Source organism: Papaver somniferum, chromosome 4, assembly GCF_003573695.1.
Source record: "Papaver somniferum cultivar HN1 chromosome 4, ASM357369v1, whole genome shotgun sequence".
NCBI lineage: Eukaryota > Viridiplantae > Streptophyta > Magnoliopsida > Ranunculales > Papaveraceae > Papaver > Papaver somniferum.
Window position 1 is genome coordinate 161,918,194 of NC_039361.1, and position 20,505 is coordinate 161,938,698.

The 20,505-nt window shown below is 36.4% G+C and overlaps 1 protein-coding gene and 1 pseudogene across 1 annotated transcript; both read right to left on the reverse strand.

Annotated features, from left to right (window-relative positions):
* Positions 1-6,014: 6,014 nt before the first annotated feature.
* LOC113273386 (ribosome biogenesis protein BMS1 homolog) lies at positions 6,015-8,466 on the reverse strand. Its single transcript, XM_026523119.1, has 6 exons — positions 8,439-8,466; positions 8,189-8,301; positions 7,080-7,273; positions 6,683-6,893; positions 6,361-6,609; positions 6,015-6,260 (listed from the first exon to the last, which is right to left on the reverse strand). The coding sequence occupies exons 1-6, from the start codon at positions 8,464-8,466 to the stop codon at positions 6,015-6,017; spliced, it is 1,041 nt and encodes a 346-aa protein (XP_026378904.1).
* A 5,039-nt stretch (positions 8,467-13,505) lies between these two features.
* On the reverse strand, positions 13,506-14,961 carry LOC113274445 (annotated as a pseudogene).
* Between the last annotated feature and the right edge of the window lie 5,544 nt (positions 14,962-20,505).

Sequence of the window (20,505 nt, forward strand, 5' to 3'; positions counted from 1 at the left end):
ATACCCTCCGTAGCACTAGTAGATAAAACTATTTGCGCCTCTGTTCTTTGTTTAGTTCTTGCCAGTTCTACATAGGCAGAGCGAAAGATATCTTCAGACTTGGATAACTCATCTTGCAGCTGTTTTGCTATGGCCACTTGAATACTCCCCGATAACACTTCACCCTCCTCAAGACTAGTTTGAACAAAGTTAACGTTTGCATGCTGGCCATGCACACAAGAATTCTAATTCCCAATAGGATTATTAGTCAACGTGTCACGCTGGCCATTACCCAAGGAAACTTGGATTCTATTAGGTAACCCGTTTACAATCTCAGGAACTACTGGTATGACAGGAGCTGTCTTTCCTTTCCTACGTCTAGCATCATGCCATTCATTCCCAGCCCCAGCAACACTATTACTATGCGCATCCTGTGATATAGCCAAGTTGTTACCCTGTTGCAGCGACGCAGAAGCCTGTTGTTGCACGTTACCCACAGAATTCTTGTGTTTTTTCCTAAATTCAAAATCAACATGGCCAATAATCTTGCACTTAGTGCAGAATTTAGGTCGTTTTTGAATCTCAATAGGTTGCCAGAATTCCTTACCCCCAACAATGATATGAATGCCATTAGTATCAAGTTCAACGAAATTAATATCAATGAGAACTGAAGCGTAGTACCCATACTCATGATATAATGTACGCTTATCAACAAAAATTGGAGTACCAAGTGATTTACCAAACGCCAACAACGTTTTCTCAATCCAAAATTCAACAGGAAATCCAGGGAACATAACCCATACTGTAGCATGAGAAGTATTGTGTTTATCCGCATCAAAACCAGGAAACCATTCCATTAGGCTAAGCTTTTGTTGATCGAACATCTAAGCCTCAGCATTAAGTATCCTATCCCTATCTTCCTTAGCTTGCAGTTTGATAATAAAAAAATCTCTATTCATAGGAATGAATTGAACTCGACCCTGACCTTGCTGCCATTGTTGCTCAAAGCTATTCTTCACATCCTGAAAATTGACTCCCTTAAAATCCAAACGGTCTATAAGGCTGAATCTCCAAATATCACAACCCTCTTCGTAAAAAGAAAGTGGAAGCACAACTGCCGGTTTTCCTTCTTTCAAAATAGGGTTTGGCAGTGTATTCAAATCCACAAAAGTTGTTGGAAGCTGTTTTTTACCTAAAACGTTTTCAGCATACGTGAGAACTCGTGCTTGGGGAGGATCAGTATCATCCCCCATCTCAAATCACCCGAGGATGATTGAGCAAATCAAAGAAAAAGTGAAATTTTTTTTGAAAATCCTTAACTTTTTGCCAGAGAGGGAAAAAATTTAGGAGAGAGAAAACTGATGACCAACCATATACCATTCACTAAAGGGTGTGAAGCGGATGGGAATTTTTAAATCCAACATATTATAAGTAGGGTACGATACAACCTTACAAATCCGTTGGACATTCAGACCCATTGAATTTGAATAGTTAGGTAGTTTTCAGAAAATATTAATTTAGAGCATCCATAATGGTGCGACCAAAACCAAAGAGCAAAAACTAAAAAATTTGGTATGTTTTAGTTTATAGTCGGTGTTAAACACAGCGGGCACGACCAAATTACACTCAAGCGTATGTATCATCTGCGCCTGAAACGAAACGATCATATAAACTGTGCCTCACTCACAGGCGAAGATTATAGCTACGCCTAACCCAGACGCCCATTATAACTTCGTCTGAAAACAGGCGATCTTTATAAGTTGGTTTGTTTAAAATCCATGGACAAACCATGTTTATAAGTTGGTCTGTTTAAAATCCATGGAGAAACCATGTTTATAAGTTGGTCTGACAACAGACGAGCTTTATACTTGCTCCCCATCGGGCGAACATTATATTTTTGCCCCAGTCGAACGAACTTTATATATGTGGTTATGCTTGGGGCGAATTTTATATCTACGTCCCACCCCAAACGAACTTTTAATATGCTCCTGTAATCAAACACATTTTTAATTTCCGCTCTACCAAATATAGTTTTGGTCGAGCTTTCAAACCAAATATACTCCGATTTTTAGTTTTAGTCCGTCCCACTGTGATTGATTTCTCGACCAAAATTATAGTTTTGGTCGTCCATTGTGGATGCTCTTAGGAATCTAAGAATCTATATATAAGAAACTTATCTTCTTGTAATATCCCAAAATACTTATGATACACAAAAACAAAACAAGGACTCAAATATTACGACCAGAAAAAGTAAACAAGTAATAACTCCCTACCATCCAAGTAGTTTGGATTTTATTGTTAAAACAATCACGTTCATTTTTTGTGTCATTGTGAGACACATAAATACAAGGTTCAGAACCCTAACGAGTACGTAATCTTGTCTACACAAATCTCTCGCGAAAAAACTAAAGCTAACTGAAGCATTGAAGTGTTTTTGTGCAGGTACTCTCAACTTTGTTCGTGTGGAGAGAAAGGTTCTAGTTCTGACTGGAATTTAAGGTCGAAAGAACAAAACCGATTTTTTAACGAAAAGCATAGGTAGTTGTACACGCTTTGCTTTCGTAAAATTAACCTGAAATATTTTGTTCCTTTTTACACTTTATATTGTTCTATGATATGTAATCTTTATAATGAGCCATTATTTGTCTAGTTATGACTGGAATTGAAGGTCCAAAGAGCAATACCGATTTTTTAACGAAAAGCATAAGCAGCTGTACACGCTTTGCTTTCGTAAAAATGACCTGAAATATTTTTTTCTTTTTTACACTTGATATTTTTCTATGATTTGTAAGCTTTATAATGAGCCATTATTTACCTAGTTCTGACTGGAATTGAAGGTCCAAAGAACAAAACCGAATTTTTAACGAACAGCATAGGCAGTTGTACACGCTTTGCTTTCGTAAAATTAACCTGAAATATTTTGTTCGTTTTTACACTTTATATTGTTCTATGATATGTAATCTTTATAACTAGCCATTATCTGTCTAGTTATGACTGGAATTGAAGGTCCAAAGAGCAAAACCGAATTTTTAACGAAAAGCATAAGCAGCTGTACACGCTTTGCATTCGTAAAAATGACCTTAAATATGTTGTTCCTTTTTACACTTGATATTGTTATATGATCTGTAAGCTTTTTAGCGAGACATTATTTGTCTAGTTCTGACTGGAATTGAAGGTCCAAAGAGCAAAACCGAATTTTTAACGAAAAACATAGGCAGTTGTACACGCTTTGCTTTCGTAAAATTAACCTGAAATATTTTGTTATTTTTTACACTTGATATTGTTCTATGATATGTAAGCCTTCTAACCATGCATTATTTGTCTAGTTCTGACTGAAATTGAAGGTCCAAAGATAAAAACCGAATTTTTAACGAAAAGCATAGGCAATTGTACACGTTTTGCTTTCGTAAAAATGAACTGAAATATATTGTTCCTTTTTACACTTGATATTGTTCCATGATCTGTAAGATTTTTAGCGAGACATTATTTGTCTAATTGGGAAGTTCTTTCAGAGGCCATTGCAGCCTCCCTAACAGCATAGCCGACTCTGACCGCAAGTCTCATTAATAAACCATATACACACATAAAACAGTTTGTAGTTACCTTAAGAATATCCTGAACAAGCTCAATGAGAATTTCATTTCTTGGAGGTTGCAAAAGTGCAATTGAGATTATTGTTCTCAAACATAGAATTCTCAAAGAAACACTAAACGGTGGAAGAAATGTTACCTAATCCAGGATTCATACACGGGAAATTCTATACAATCGACATTGCTTGTGTAACATAAGATCCGATGCCAGTACATTACCTCTTGACAGACAAACTAATTTAATCTAATAGACAAGGCTGCAGGGATATATTATTAATAGACTTGACACTCTGCAGTGCCATTTGCCTTCAGCTCTTCTCTCTCTTTGAATCGCCTTAACAACTCTGCTTGTAGTCGTGCCCGATCTTCCTTCGACAACGGCCGTGGTTCCTCAATTTCCTTCTGCCAGTTAAATGTACAAATCTAGTCAGACACAACTTCATTATACCCCAAACCAAAAAAGTTAAACCAGAATATATGCAAAGAAATCAACTGCAAGGAAAGCGATAACAAGATATCTTGGAGGAATTTATGCAAGCATAAATACCTTCAACTATTTAACAGAGCTCTGCTGGCTAAATCTGCATGGATGACATATGGGTTAAAGCTCTGAAATCCCATTTATAAAAGAAAACACTTCATGGACAGTGGGTAACGGCAAAAGAATTAAAGCGTGGAACTATGTTAGGATCCCAGTACCCAAATAGAATGCTCCAAATCCCTATGCAGTTACTACAGTCCCTCTGTTTTTAAATGTTGATAGCTCTACATGGAATATCAATCTATTATCGGACATATTTCCATATGAAGTTGTTACAAAAATTGTAAGCGTGCAAATTCGTCAAGATCAACAAGACTGTGTCATTTGGAACCTAGAGAAACGAGAAAGGTTTTCAGTCAAATCAGCTTACAAGAAACTATATGAGCAACATTACAACATTCAGTCTACCAATTCTGAAAGGTTTTAGGTCAGATCAGCTTACAGGAAGCTATATGAGCAACATAACAACATTCAATCTACTAATTCTGAAGTAAAATATTGTTCAGGCTGGAAATGCTTTGGAATCTTCAAGTTATCCCAAGAATACAACATTTTCTGTGGAAATGATTAACTGACATTCTTCCTACAAAGCGAAATAACTAAAGCGTGGAACTATGAGTAACATTGATGTTAGCTGTTTTGTTGTTCTTCATCAGAAACTGGTTCAGATGTGTTGTGGATTGTGACTATGCTAGAGCTGTGTTGTTTGGCATTCCAGGAGAGCAATTTAATCCACAAAACTACAAATCTTGATGAATGATCAACTAAAGTTTAGAGTCAGAAACCCAAAACTGAAAACAGGTCCTAAAGCATAGAGTCAGATACCTAAAACTTAGAAAAACCTAAATTTGGAGTCAGAAACCTAAGTAGAGTTGAAAATTTATAACTGTATTAAAGGGCAACTTTCTTGAGGACGCTCAGTCTGTAAACTCTGAAGCATCTATTAAATTTTTCTTCTTCTTTCATACCAAAAAAAAAAGGGTGGGTGGGGGTCAGTTTTTACCTTACGGAACCTCACCGCACGCAACTGTTCAGGCGAATCCCGTCTCAGAGTTGATGTTAGCTCTTTCCTCCTCTCAGCAGCTATAGTTTCCCCCTCTTTAAGCTTATCCTCGGCTAATTTTTTATTATCCTCTACTAATTTTTTATTACCCTTGGCAGATCTTAAACGGTTTGCCTCTACCAAAAGCTTAAGTAGTTCGTGGTCCTTGGGTTTTAATGGGTCTATATAGGTCTTCAAAAAACATAAATAAACCACATTAGCACTTTTCACATAAAGACGATTGACAATTTAAAGCCACAGAAAAGTATAAACCTTACGAAACGATTCATAGTCGGCAGGCACAGAGAGTTGACACCCAGAGGTTTTCACCCCGCTTTCCCATATGCGGTCAGGCTGCACAATAAACAATACAATAAAGAAAATAAAGCAATAAAATCGTTGCATAGAACATGATACAACAGTAGCATTCAAAGTAAGCAAACACAATTTGGACATTGAAGGTCTCAAACTAAGTATATTGTAAGCACAATTTGATACTATAGACCACACTAAAGGTCTCAAGTAACATTTTGCTGATTCATAAATTTTACAGCACAAAAGTAAATATAATTCAGATGCAAATTAGAGAACATAACTACAAACACAAACCTCATCAATTTTCCCACAAATTCCAGTAGTAGTATGAATTTTTGTACACATATCCTTTAAAAGAGCAGTCCTCCTGCTTTTCTTAACTATCTTCACTGACCCCTGATTAGTATCAACTACATAGGCTTTTCCTAAAAACCGAAATGCTGCCTAGAAATTCAAAAAAAAATCAGTTCAGAAACCGAAATAACTGAATGATAATTATTATATAAGCATTATAAAATTAACTTTAACCAAACATGAACAAAAAACATCAAACCTTTTTGTCTGCCAGACTTTGCACCATAGCAAGCCCAGTACCAAGAGGTGCAAGGGGGGCCCAGAACATCGCAAGACAGGGCTTGTTTTCCGGAGTGTGATTAAGCGCCCGATAGCTGCCATGGCGGTCTTTGAAGGCATAAATAGGTCTTGTCTGGTACCTCCTCCAACCAACTGAAACAATTATAGGGTCCTTGGTCTTCAATAACTTTGTATGCCAACTATGTCGTTTAAGTTTCACCCGGAAGATGAAACAGAATTCATTTCCATTTACAGTAAACAAACATAGAGTCTCTCGAAACAATAAAATAAAGAAGTACAATCAAATATGGAAGTAGAACCTGAATATATCCAAGATTTTCTTCTTCAAGACTGATACCTCCAACAAGAACAGGCCGACAAGGATCATAATGTTTGACCGTCTCAAATGGGACGTCATGCAACTCAAAACTTACATAAGTTCCTGCTCTGAAACACCCAATCTCCATACAAGTTAACTCATTAAGATCCCCATCAGAAGGTAAAGGGAACGGATCAGCTAATTTAGTAACGCAAGCTAAAGGAAAATCGCCAACTCCAGCAATATGCACCTGGCAACAGAAAAGATTTTTCTAATTTCAAAACTGAGTGGGGAAGAAAAAAAAGGTCTGTCACCAGAAATACCTTAGTTGTTTCCTCGATGTAACAACCTCGAAGGTAACCTTTTAGGATGATTTTTCTTGAGCAATTTTCATCATCCAATTGGACCGTCTCTTGAGTGACATCTTCAAAGTAATCCACCAACAGATAAGGTCGTGCAGCCCTCCATGACAAAGAATGGAATTCCATGGTGGATATATATGCTGCCAGCTTGGCAATCTCATGATTGAAATATCTGTTAACATCATATTGCAAGCTAAATAAGACGTTTTGATTGGAATTCCTTGGATATACTTTATTTTTCCTCTTCAAGTGATTCTCTCGGGTTACAAATTGGCTCGACCATAACGAAACTAACAATAACAAAGATAGGGATAAGAATTACGAGATGCTACTTTCAGTATTCATCTGAGGAACTTACATCTCATCATTATCAAGACCAGATAAGCAAAATATTTGTGCTCCTTTGCATATCTCAGTCTGGAATTGGTCTACCAGGATTCGCTGAGTGTTTGCGAGCATGGTTTTGTTTCTAAAGGTATCAAGATATGTAAGCACCCCCATAACCTTGGGCATCCCATGAACTTTTAAGAGTTCAAGGAACTCGAATGTTTCCTGAAATCAACAAAGACATTTTAATTAGTCGTTTGAGGATTGAACATACTTTGAATTCAATTGCCCAGCTCTTATGATAAATTTTGTCTAAGGGGTATTGTATAATATAATTACAAGAATGCTTACACAACATCATGTATCCTAGTAACCATGCTCCACATAAACACATAGCAGGGCTGAACATCAATGTAAGCAATACAAACAAAAGCAAAACATAACAGAACACGGACTACTTCCTTCAAAAATCAAGCTAACAGGTGTCGATTAGACTTCACTATTAAGTTAACAGTTCTACAGTACATCATGACAATGTTACAACCCACTTTTTACAATTATTCTAGCTTAGGCATCACAATATGAACTCATATTCTTACACCAAACACATTATTCCACTACATCTTGCTGAACCATATGAATAAAGCAGATTACATATATCTCTACATGCTAACCATTCCACTACATCTTGCTGAACCATATGAATAAAGCAGATTACATATACATCTTTACATACAAAATCATGCTAATCATGTATGCATCATAAAATTGCTTGAAGCCGTTGAATTTTGTCTAAAGTAGTAGACTTTTCTGGACTAGCATTCTCTCTTAAAGCTGCTGCCATACATATTGTACTCTTTAGATGGTGTCAGGGAAGATGTCCAAACAAGCTTTACCAATTCTAATTAAATTTCCTACAGACATTGCATACTTAGAAGGCATATATCAAATCAAGAAATTAAATGAACTCATTCTTCAGAATAAGCTCAATAGTAGAGTACTAACTTGTTTAATAAGATGAATTATTAAAAATGTTGTTTAAATCTCCGAATCAAGCCATAGAATCATGTTTCTTTACTCTAAATAGTGTATCGATAAAATGAAGGGTAAGAAACAAAGCAAGGGATAGGAGTAGAATACCATTTCAAACCCATAACCTGCATCTACAACAAATATGACAGCATCAGCATACTTTGCCGCATCAATCATGCCAGTGACATGACACTCCACAAACTGTATCCGTCTTTTTCCGCCTAGGACAACACATATTCAACCAAAAAGATATCATGAGACCCTTGTCTAAGAGACCATGATAAACACAACTTCCGAAAATCCCAATATTTATAAGACTACTAATGAAGCAAATCAAGATATGAAATAACAAATATACCTGCTAAAATTCTGATGGGGCCTGCCATGTCGCAATAATTTCTCCTGGTATAGAAACTGACCAAACTCTTAATCAAAAGAGATTTACCGACCCTAGGAGGTCCTTGAACAGCAATAATATATGGTGGTCGTTCTTCTTCAACAGTAGGATCTGGATCATCCTGGTGACGATAATCATCAGCAGATACCTACAATTGACACAAGAAGTAGTATCAATACAAGTTGGATCTGGACAATCATTTTGCGAGAAAATAAAATTTGAAAACCCTAAAATCAAAAGAGAGTGTACCTCGTCATCACAGCTCTTCATCTTCTTGTAGATCTGTATGTATGAAACTCCATTTTCTATATAGGAATCTCTCACTTTTCGTTTTCGATCACGAGGTGAAGAAAAATAATGTCGATGACGAGACCGTATGGCGGTGTTTCCTATAGAATAAAGACTACGATGGGTAGAAGATGCAGCCATTGAGGCGGTGTTGCTGTGCACAAAGGAGAAACAGAAGAGAGAATTCTGATGTTTAGGTTTAGGTTAACATAATCCGGTTTCGGTCTATGGGACAAACCGCAGCAAATCCCATTATGGATTACAACATGTATTCACAAGAATTGAAGTTTAGGGTCTCCCAAGGATCATTGAACTCCAAAGGATCATAGTCTAGAGATGCTTGATGAAATATCAAAATAGTAAAAGGACACTTAAACAACAAATGATAAATTGATTCTTCTCTTTGATTACAGAGAGTACACATACTGTCAGTATACTGAGAGAACCTGTTTATATTTTGTTTAACAGCAATACCCCCGTGAAGAACTTTCCAGATGAAAATATGAATCTTTGGAAGGATTTCAGTGAAAGACCAGACTTTTTTTCAAGGAAACTGACTAATGGCATAAGAGATAGGAATTTCATTTGCCAAAAGATGATAACAGGATTTAGCAGAAATTTACCTGTTATAGTGCATGACCAGGTTAAGATGTCATCCTCACCAGAACTCAGAATTATAGCAGTGATTTTCTACACAATATCTGGAGTAAATAAATCATGTAGAATATCAATCTTCCATGTATTATTTCCTTGATCAATAAGGTCTGAGACATAATGAACATCAATGGTGGATTGTGACTTTCTACATAATAAATGATCCATGTGATTAAGTAACCAAGGATTTAAAAAAAATCACTTTAGCCCAATTTGCCACTTGCCAAAAAACTCTCTTCTTCATAATATGTCTAACTTCCAACATGTTATTCCAAACAACTGAGCACTTAGCAGGAGGAGAAGCAATCCAATATAAAGAATCTTGTAAGTATTTTGCAAACATTAATTGAATCTACAAAGCATCCTCCCCTTCCAAGAATCACATTAATAAATGGATAACCAATAAGAGAATAATGATAAGAAACTTCCCTAGGAAGAGATTTACACCGCCAATTCTCAAAACAATTCAACCAAAACTCATTAATCACCGCCTGATCCAGCCTACTAATAATTCTGTGAACTCCAGTTTGTCTATTAGACCAAGTAAATTTACAACCCAAAGATTCCGCTTCAAAGAGGCTGTTGTCATCCATCCAATCGCTGAATTCATTAACTACAGCGGTTCTAGGATCCGCGCCACCCTTTTTCTCTTTATTACGAAGAACACAATTAAAGTCCCCAATTGCCAGCCACGACACTTGAAGAGACCCCATATCCAACTGCCTCCAAAGACTACACCTAGTAATTTGCGCCGAGCTATCATGCACAAGAGAAACATGGACACCATCAACACCAATAGTAATAGCCTGTTTAGAGCAGTTTACCACCACCAGATCAGCCACATTCAAACACCATATCAACCACAAATTGCCAATACAAGTATCAGTAGAGTTATGAATAATCGAGTTATTGAAACCTTCAATACGAAATCTACGAACAGACCTTGAATTAACTGAAACTCTTGGTTCAGCAATACCAATAATATCATGTTTAAATTTCTTAACTAACTTTCTAAGTTTAGCTTGTGCTTCATCACGCACGATCCCGTTTATGTTCCAAAAGATAATTCTCATTGGGAAACAGGTTTGGGATTATTAGTTAACTTAACTCTCTGCGCCAACCTTGTAGAATGAAAGTTCAGTCTACCATTACCAGGTTTAATCTTTCAACCACCAACAATTTTAGAAGTATTTTTCATCAAATTTGAGTTTCCAAAATTACGTGGACCACCAGAATTGCGTGCCATAATAATTGGCGTTCCAGACGTCCCCATTAAACACGGGAGCTGAACCTTCTTGTAAATTTTCTTGAACACCCAAACCAATAGTAGCAGAAATTCTATCATTCAAACCAAGTTCAGCATTCAAAGCCTCGAACCGATTTGGAGAAACAATGCTTTCATGGGAAAAAAGATCATCGGTTAAAGGAGTGTCAGATAAGTTAACAACTGTCCTATCAACAATTAAATTCCTACTCTCCCTCGCTTCAGAATTCAATGTTGACTTAGAACTAGGCATACCCTCCGTAACACTAGTAGCTAAAACTATTTGCGCCTCTGTTCTTTGTCTAGTTCTTTCCAATTCGACATATGCAGAGCGAAAGATAGCTTCAGACTTGGCTAACTCATCTTGCAGCTGTTTTGCTACGTCTACTTGAACACTCCCCGATAACACTTCATCCTCTTCAAGACCAGTTTGAACAAAGTTAACGTTTGCATGCTGGCCATGCACACCAGAATTCTGATTCCCAATAGGATTATTAATCAACCTGTCACGCTGGCCATTACCAAGGAAATTTAGCTTCCATTAGGTAACCCGTTTACAATCTCAGGCACTACTGGCATGACAGGAGCTGTCTTTTCTTTCCTACGTCTGGCATCATGCCATTCATTCCCAGCCCCAGCAACATTATTACTACGCGCATCCTGTGATATAGCCAAGTTGTTACCCTGTTGCAGCGACGCAGAAGCATGTTGTTGCACGTTACCCACAAAGTTCTTGTGTTTTTTCCTAAATTCAGAATCAACATGGCCAATAATCTTGCACTTAATGCATAATTTAGGTCGTTTTTGAATCTCAATAGGCTGCCAGAATTCCTTACCCCCAACAATGATATGAATGCCATTAGTATCAAGTTCAACGAAATTAATATCAATGAGAACTGAAGCGTAATACCCATACTCATGATCTAATGTACGCTTATCAATAACAATTGGAGTAGCAAGTGATTTACCAAACGCCAACAACGTTTTCTCAATCCAAAATTCAACAGGCAATCCAGGGAACTTAACCCATACCGTAGCATGAGAAGTATTGTGTCTATCCGCATCAAAACCAGGAAAACATTCCATTAGGCTAAGCTTTTGTTGATCAAACATCTAAGCCTCAGCATTAAGTATCCTATCCCTATCTTCCTTAGCTTGCAGCTTGATAATAAAAAAATCTCTATTCATAGGAATGAATTGAACTCGACCCTGACCTTGCTGCCATTGTTGCTCAAAGCTATTCTTCACATCCTGAAAATTGACTCCCTTAAAATGCAAACGGTCTATAAGGCTGAATCTCCAAATATCACAACCCTCTTCGTAAAAAGAAATTGGAAGCACAACTGCGGTTTTCTTCTCTCAAAGTAGAGTTTGGTAGTGTATTCAAATCCACATAAGTTGTTGGAATATGTTTTTTACCTAAAATTTTTCAGCATACGTGAGAACTCGCGCTTGGGGAGGATCAGTATCATCCCCCATCTCAAATCACCCGAGGATGATTGAGCAAATGAAAGAAAAAGTGAAAAAAATTGAAAACCTTAAACTTTTTGCCAGAGAGGGAAAAAATTTAGGAGAGAGAAAACTGAGGACCAACCGTACACCATTCACTAAAGGGTGTGAAGTGGATGGGAATTTTTAAGTCCAACAGATTATAAGTAGGGTACGGATACAACCTTACAAATCCGTTGGACATTCAGACCCATTAAATTCGGATACTTAGGTAGTTTTCAGAAAATATTAATTTAGAGCATCCAAAATGTGCGAGCAAAACCAAAGAGAAAAAACTTAAAAATTTGGTATTTTTTAGTTTATAGTCGGTGTTAAACACAGCGGGCACGACCAAATTACACTCAAGTGTACGTATAATCTGCGCCTGAAATGAAACAATCATATAAAATGTGCCTCACTCACAGGCGAAGATTATGCGAGCTTTATAAGTTGGTCTGTTTAAAATCCATGGACAAACCATGTTTATAAGTTGGTCTGTTTAAAATCCATGGACAAACCATGTTTATAAGTTGGTCTGACAACAAATGAGCTTTATACTTGCGCCCCATCGGGCGAACATTATACTTTGGCCCAATCGAACAAACTTTATATCTGCGTCTATGCTTGGGGCGAAGTTTATATCTACTCCCACTCCAAACGAACTTTTAATATGCGCCTGCAACCAAACGCATTTTTAACATCCGCTCGACCAAATATAGTTTTGGTCGAGCTTTCAGACCAAATATACTCCAATTTTTAGTTTTAGTCCGTTCCACTTGATGCTCTTAGGAATCTAAGAATCTATATATAAGAAACTTATCTTCTGGTAATATCCCAAAATACTTATAATACACAAAAACAAAACAAGGACTCAAATATTACGACCAGAAAAAGTAAACAAGTAGTAACTCCATACCAGCCAAGTAGTTTGGATTTTATTGTTAAAACAATCACGTTCATTTTTTGTGTCATTGGGAGGCACATAAATACAAGTTTCAGAACCCTAACGAGTACGTAATCTTGTCTACACACATCTCTCGCGAAAAACCTAAAGCTAACTGAAGCATTGAAGTGTTTTTGTGCGGGTACTTTCAACTTTGTTCGTGTGAGAAAAGGTTATAGTTCAATCCAACATAATCATCATCAGAATATATGTGTTTGAGGTAAATTCTATTACTGGTCGGATGTTATGACTTATGAACGTTGCTAGAACAACTTTATGACACACCCATATTCGGTCGAACCATTAAAAAGAATTCATTAATTTCTCGGTAACAAACCCTACTAGAAATCAACAACAAAAAAAAAGATCCAAATTACTTCACAAAGCTGGTTTAGGATCAATCAGCTGAAGAAACCGATTTTTGTAACGTTACCAGAGAAACAACCCGACTTTGTTGCACTATATATATTGATCAAATAATTGGGGCAGATGGAGTCTCCCACACATCGAACACATTCTCGTCAATGTGAAGAGCAAAAGGCGATCACCACCTATCGAGAAGTCCTGAATTGGACCACCTTGACTTCTTCCAAGAGTAGATGTTAAAACCCATTGATCAAGACCATGATAATATACAGATATCTCATCATCGATGGAACAAAAGACCTGCCCCGCATGACATGTTAACTTAGGACGATAGCGACATTCGACGTCCCTATATGGGTTCCATCTAACTCCCGCCTTTGGTACTTCTCAAATCTACAACTCCCAAAGTTCCATCATCACCACCAACCACACAAAATTTACTCTCGTCCATTGGACTTGCATCCCAAATACGAGACGCAGTAACACAAGCTTTAGTACCATTAGGCCACGACCAAACCACACTTTTATCTCTAAAATCCAAAACATTAATGTAGTATTTATCATCGATATAACCGCCGACAAATAAACAATTACTTCCGTTCAACCATTGTATCTTTCCAGCATCACCACCAAGGCAAAAATCAAAAAAGTCGGTTTGTTTTCCGGTTACTTGATCCCACACCCCGATTCCTTGATTACTTGTTTCAGTTAGTTTTCCGGTTACTTGATGCCACTCCAGATTCCTTCATTACTTGTTTCTCTACAACTAGCAAGTACCTTGTTACTATCAGAGTTAAAACATAAAGCTCCCGCAGCAAAGCCTTTGACCTGATCTTTTCCGTCGCCCAACTGAAACCTGTGCCTCAGTTCCCCCGTTAAAGAACTGAAAACACCCATTCCCGGATGCCTGGTCGAGTTTTGGCGAACACTCATCACTATTTTATCTGAATCCATCCACCCAATATCATTAACACTTTGATATTCAAGATTTAGCGGTGGATGTTCTTCGAGCATCCAGTCATATACACGAACGATGCCACCATGAGCAACAGCACAACCTCCGTCGGGACTTGCTCTGATCGCAGTACAATTACCAGGAGCTTGACCACTGACCGTACTCGCTAATCTTAACCTGTTGCTATCAAAATCACCCCACTTTGCAGTTCTAACATGATCAAGAAGGCCATAATAATTAGCCTCCATATAGAGTAATTTTTCAGGTATGTTAGAAGGCACATGAAGCTTACCCGTCCTTAAAAGATTGAGAAGAACAGAAAAACAATCTGGGTCACGATCAATGAAGTATTCTTTTTCTTCTGGTTTAACTAATTCATCTCCTCTTGGTTGAAGCTTCCATTCATCGTCAAACATAGCTCCAAACATTGAATCTCGGCGTGCAGTTGCTAGAGTTGTTGCAGTCGTTTCAATGATTCTACCTCCAACATTAAATCTCACCTTCTGGGCCGTCATGTTCAATTCCAGTTGTGTGGAATATATCAATGTGCCCCGACACCCTTATATATATATATACATTAGAGAGTTCTTTTCGATCAAGGAAAAGCTAGATGATTAGGAATTCTAATTATTGTTATATACGGTATAGCATAGCAGACGACTTCCGAAACTCAATAACATCAGAAATAGAGATCGAGATAAAACCAAAAAAAAAAAGAGTCGGAAATAACGTAGCTAACAACTTATCTAAGTCTTACGCGTACGAATCATACACGTATCTAACCTAGCTTTCATCATTAGCAAATAACGTACCTGAATGAAAATGTTATGGGACCTTTTAACCCCTATATTAAGTCAAAGCCAACATGCGCGGTCGTTGTGAAAGTCAACACCAGCATGATGACACTTGTAGTGACGCCAAAAATAAGAAAGAGAAGTGGAGTTGATTAACAGTTGTTGTTTACTATGAGCTACTGAATCCATGTCGATCTCGGGAACTGGGCATCTCAATGAACCTTACTTGGTATCTTCAGTAGAATGGGTTGCGAACACTGATATCTGGAGTTTCACTGCTATTCGGATTCCTTGTTAAAACTTTTCCTTTATGTTTAGGTTTTCTATGCCAAGGGAAAGGGTTTTGTAAGTAATATATAACTGAAGAGCGCCATAGCCATCATTGCGGGAACAAATAACATTTCCAGTTTAAATAAATTAAAACATGTGGAACGCACAGAGAGCTGAAAAAATAATTGTTGTAGAGGCCGTTCCACACCAAATGCTCATCACGCACAGCAAATAAGAGAAATGAAGGGACCTGTCAGCCTACCACGTACCATTTTGACTCTCTTGAGCTGAATGTTAATCATCCAAGGATGTTGAGGATGTTATGACGAAGAACTTATATAAGTTGCAGAAAGAAATACGTACAGTACTCTCACGATTTACGTATATGAAGAAAATTTATCTAGAAATAGCTAGACGTGAACGAGGAAATGTTTACAAAGTAGCAAAGGCGCTTATTTCAGTAGTTCCATCCATTAGTAATGCTAATTTACAATGCTACATGCATGCAGATGAAAAACTATTTAGACCCGGCCAATAATCCAAACAAATAGTTGTCGCTGGAGAAGATAAGAGGCAACATATTGCTAGCACAAGTGGCGCTAGCAATAATCCTGGTTTACTAAAATAAAAGTTTCTTGGTTTACCACTCTTCATGACAAAAAACAAAAGAGTACCTTTCTCTATTTTTATTGATGAAATGAAAAACATATTAGCAGAATGGAGTGAAACAAAATTATATGAAGCAAGGAGATTGTCATGTCCCATGTCTTGTTGGGCACCCATTTTATAAGGGCACTCTGGATGTAGTTAGTAGTCAACTATCGATACTGCCCTAATAAGTTAGTCTGTCTTCCCAGTTATAGATTATTGAAATAGAAATTGTCTTTTGGTTTTGTTCTTCTGCCTTTATGAGGTTTTATCTCTAATCTCTACAGTGTAGATCCTGCAGAATTAAGCCTGATTATTCATGTGTGGTGTAGATCACTACAAGTGGTATCAGAGACGTTTTTTCCTTGGATTGATCACGGATGATTTGGAGGCTTTAACGATGAAATTAATTGAATTGCGATTGGAGTATATGGGGTTTCTTCTGGACAGGAAATCAACAAATCGAGAATCTAAACTTTTTGTTAGAGCATTGCTCGGTCGAACTCGCATGCGTTGCTATCTCAAGCATGTTTGTCAATGTTAGTGATCAAAACTATAAGTCTTGATTTCTAGTCTACTATAGTAAAGTCTCGGACTAGGATAGAAAGTGTAGTTGAGCTCAAGAACTCCATGGAAATCGTCATACAAGACGAAGAACTACTCAAGAAACTGGTGGAACTTCATCGACTAAAAGGTATGTGGAGACTTGAACTTATCTATCACCCAAAAGTCTATCTACTATATCTCTTTAAGACAAAAGTTGTTTTGCTATATAGACTTTGATTATACACATTTGCTATTTCGAGCCGAGTTTATCTCGCCTATCTATTTCTCGAAATATGTGTAAGCTTTCGCTTTAGCCAAGTTCATCTTTACCTAGTGACGAAAGTCATGTTATGTTTTAATCACTTTGAAAATTGCTCTGACGAAAAATGGTTTGTGAATAACAACTATATAATAACGTCCTCTAAGAATGTTTCAATGGTTGAAATGAGAGTTTAGATTATATAACCATTGTTGGATATAAGCATTGTGTGGAAAAACACAAGAGATTTTGGTAAGCAACAAGGATTTCTACTTGAAGAAATTCAAAAGCTGAAAAGTAGTAATCCGCCTTCATTCAGTTCTGACATGAAGGACTAGGTTGCAAGAAAAAATAGACATCAATTTTTGATTTCTTTCATTGATTGTATTGGTCTATTATGAATAAAATTATTTTTTTGGGAAATTTTCTTGTGATAGTTTTTGGTTTACATAGCCTGTGCTTAATTGCTTTTACCTTATTGCTATGTATGTTTATGGGATGTTTGATTTCGGTTTTAATACCTTAATTTTCGATCTCATATATTGTGAACCCTTATGGTTTGGGTGACTTTTTGATTTAGAAGGATTAAGTTCTAGCCCAAGTAGGTAGGCTTTACCAAAGGATCATGAGGGGTTCTGATAGAAACAATATGTGAAAAAGTCACAATATGTTAAATAGGTTTTGGTTTAGCATAAAAGCATATGTGTTTCGACGGTTTTCAACTTTTTCTTGCAATTGTTAAAATCGGTTTTCAACCTTTCTCTGGTAAAGGTTGAGGTGCGTTGTTATTCTTTTGTTTATGCATAAGAATGACAACGTGGTGATATTTCGATATCATTTCTCCCTGGACGAAGATGCTATCATATTGGATAAGTGGATGCGAAATTTGAGGTACAATCTTGTTAGTTATTTTTTTCCTGTTTAAGAAAAGCCTGAGTTTATATTATATATATTTGTTGTTTTTGCTTAACAAAATTTCGGATTAATTGATGTTTATTCCATGATGTGTGTGTAGATGTGTGATTCAATTGGTTCCGATTAAGAAAAACTATTTCTATCTTGCTTTATTGTGTGGTGTCAATTGTTTAGGCTTACAAAATTTCGGTACAATTGATGTGTGTGTGTGATTGAATTGGTTCCGGTTAAGAAAAACTATTGTTATCTTGATTTTGTATGGTATCAATTGTTTAGGCTTATAAAATTATGGTGCAATTGCGGTGCTTTTAATGTCTATGTTGTTTCAATTGCTTCCGGTTATTTTGGTTTGTATGAATTTTTTTGTGGCTTAACGAAATAATTTGTGTACGGGATGAGTTGTTTAGTCCAATTCGATTCCGGATAAGAAACTAAGTTAATTCTGATCTTAGTTAGACTTATCGAAGTGAGGTTTCGGTTATTCAAGTCTAATCGAATGCCTAAACAAGAAATAATAGTTAACTAACCTAGTACTTGTCTTATTTAAAATTAAAAGGTCTAAGTTTATGGATAATTAGAACCTGATGAGAAAAATGGAGTTTATCTTTATTTTGGTCTTATCGAATTAAGCGGTTGTTTTTGAACAATTGGTTTAGCAAAAGGACTAATGTTTAGTTGTTTTTGGTTTGCTAAACTAAATTGGAAAAATTGTTTCTGACAATTGTTTCCTTGGTAACATATCAAAATAAGACTACTTGTAGTTTCGGTTTTGATATTGGTTATCAGAACATCATGTGTGGAACCCTCGTGCCTAACTCTACAGGTTTGCAAGTCTATTCTGAGATTTGTAAGATTCTTTTCGTGTTGTCCTTTTTTTTTCGTTTCTTTATCATTTTTGTGACAAAAATGGGGAGAAATATGTGGAGTAAACATGTGATACTGGCATTGATTTTATATTGATTGGTATCACTAGGGAAAATAACATTGGTGCTTGAACGTTTATCTAAACGAAAGAGTGAAAGCACATACTAAGGGGGAGTAACATATCATATTAGTGGTATAAAAATACGTGCGGATTGAATATATACCTATCTTCCTTAGGGGGACTATTATCTTTGTTATTATAATGTCAACAACGACATTTTTTAGGATTGAATGTATGCAGTTTACTGTGCTGTTGAATTCGGGAATCAAGCGTATGTGTAATGAATTCTTGTAATTTGTTTATCCATATGATGTAAGAGTTTTGTCACTAAAATTGACAAACGGGGATATTATTAGAGCATTGCTCGGTTGAACCCACCAAGCGTAGGTATGTCAAGTTTGGTTGTCATATTTTAGTGAAACAAAACTCATGTTAAGAGTCGCTTGATTATGTATTAGAGTCAACTTTGTATAGGTTAGCTTGAAATTATTAGGATATGAGACATTACAAGTATTGCGAAGTCTTGAAGATGCGAAGAAGCAAGGAGCTACAACGACAACAATCATCTTTCCACTTGAGGTTAGTGATATTTGACTTGAACTGTTTCATTCCCTAACATATCTTTCAAGTCATGCGTATTGAAAACATAATTGTGAAGCATATTTGAACTCTAGATAGACATAGTATTAAGGAATACAATACGAGGTTTATTACTTAACCATTAAGCTTTGTAGATAAGACATTGCCATAATCATTTGAATGCTATTGTGATTATGTATGGGTATGAGGAGAGGATTTCATCCTAGGGAACAATGTTTACATGTGTTCTAAGGAAGTAAGTTCATAAACTTTTTTGTGGACAGAAAATCTTGCTGTGTCATTTACTTTTATTTTCCGCATTATAATTGTTTTATTGTAATTAAAGTAAATTACACAAACGTTAATTCCTATTTACTTGATAAGCAATCCTATTGTGTTTGGTTAAGTCCAAACCTTTGTATCAAGTAAACATATTTTATTGTTGTATTGTCTCGATCTCGTATCCATAGACGATCACACGAAGTGTGAAACGATTAGTTGTATTGTCTCAACTCAGTCCATAGACAATCACTTTCGGAGAAAAGACTTATAGGTAGGAAAATTTTTAGATTGAGGTATATTTGGGTACCCACTCCTTTTCTTAATATTTATGGTTTAATATATTGCAATTTGTTATCGGATATGTGTGTTTGCATCCGTGAACTGTGATTGTCCCATACCTTGTCAAAAGTTATGTATATGTCGATATGCATGTATTGATAAAATAAGGAATGGACTATTGACAATACAAAAGTTAAGCCTATTGTGTCAATTTTTGATGGAATATAGGTTAAATCTTTTGTTTTCAAGGATTATGTCTATTATATGTCATTGTGCAAATGGTGATGGAAAATAGAATGAATCCTTGATTATTCGACAGTATTTGGTCGACCTCCGATCTACAATTTTTGTGAATATATTGTGTTGTTCCATAAGGTGTCTTATATTGAGCACAATCGACTGATTTACTCATTCGCTTATGATAAGCTTAGTTATTGCTCCATGAGGTACTTTATGTCGAGCATGTTCAACTAAATTAATCATCCTCGGTTGGTTATTTAGTTGTTGCTCCGTAAGTTATCTTATGTCGACCATGAACAATTAAATTGATTACTTTTTGTGGTTAATTTGGTT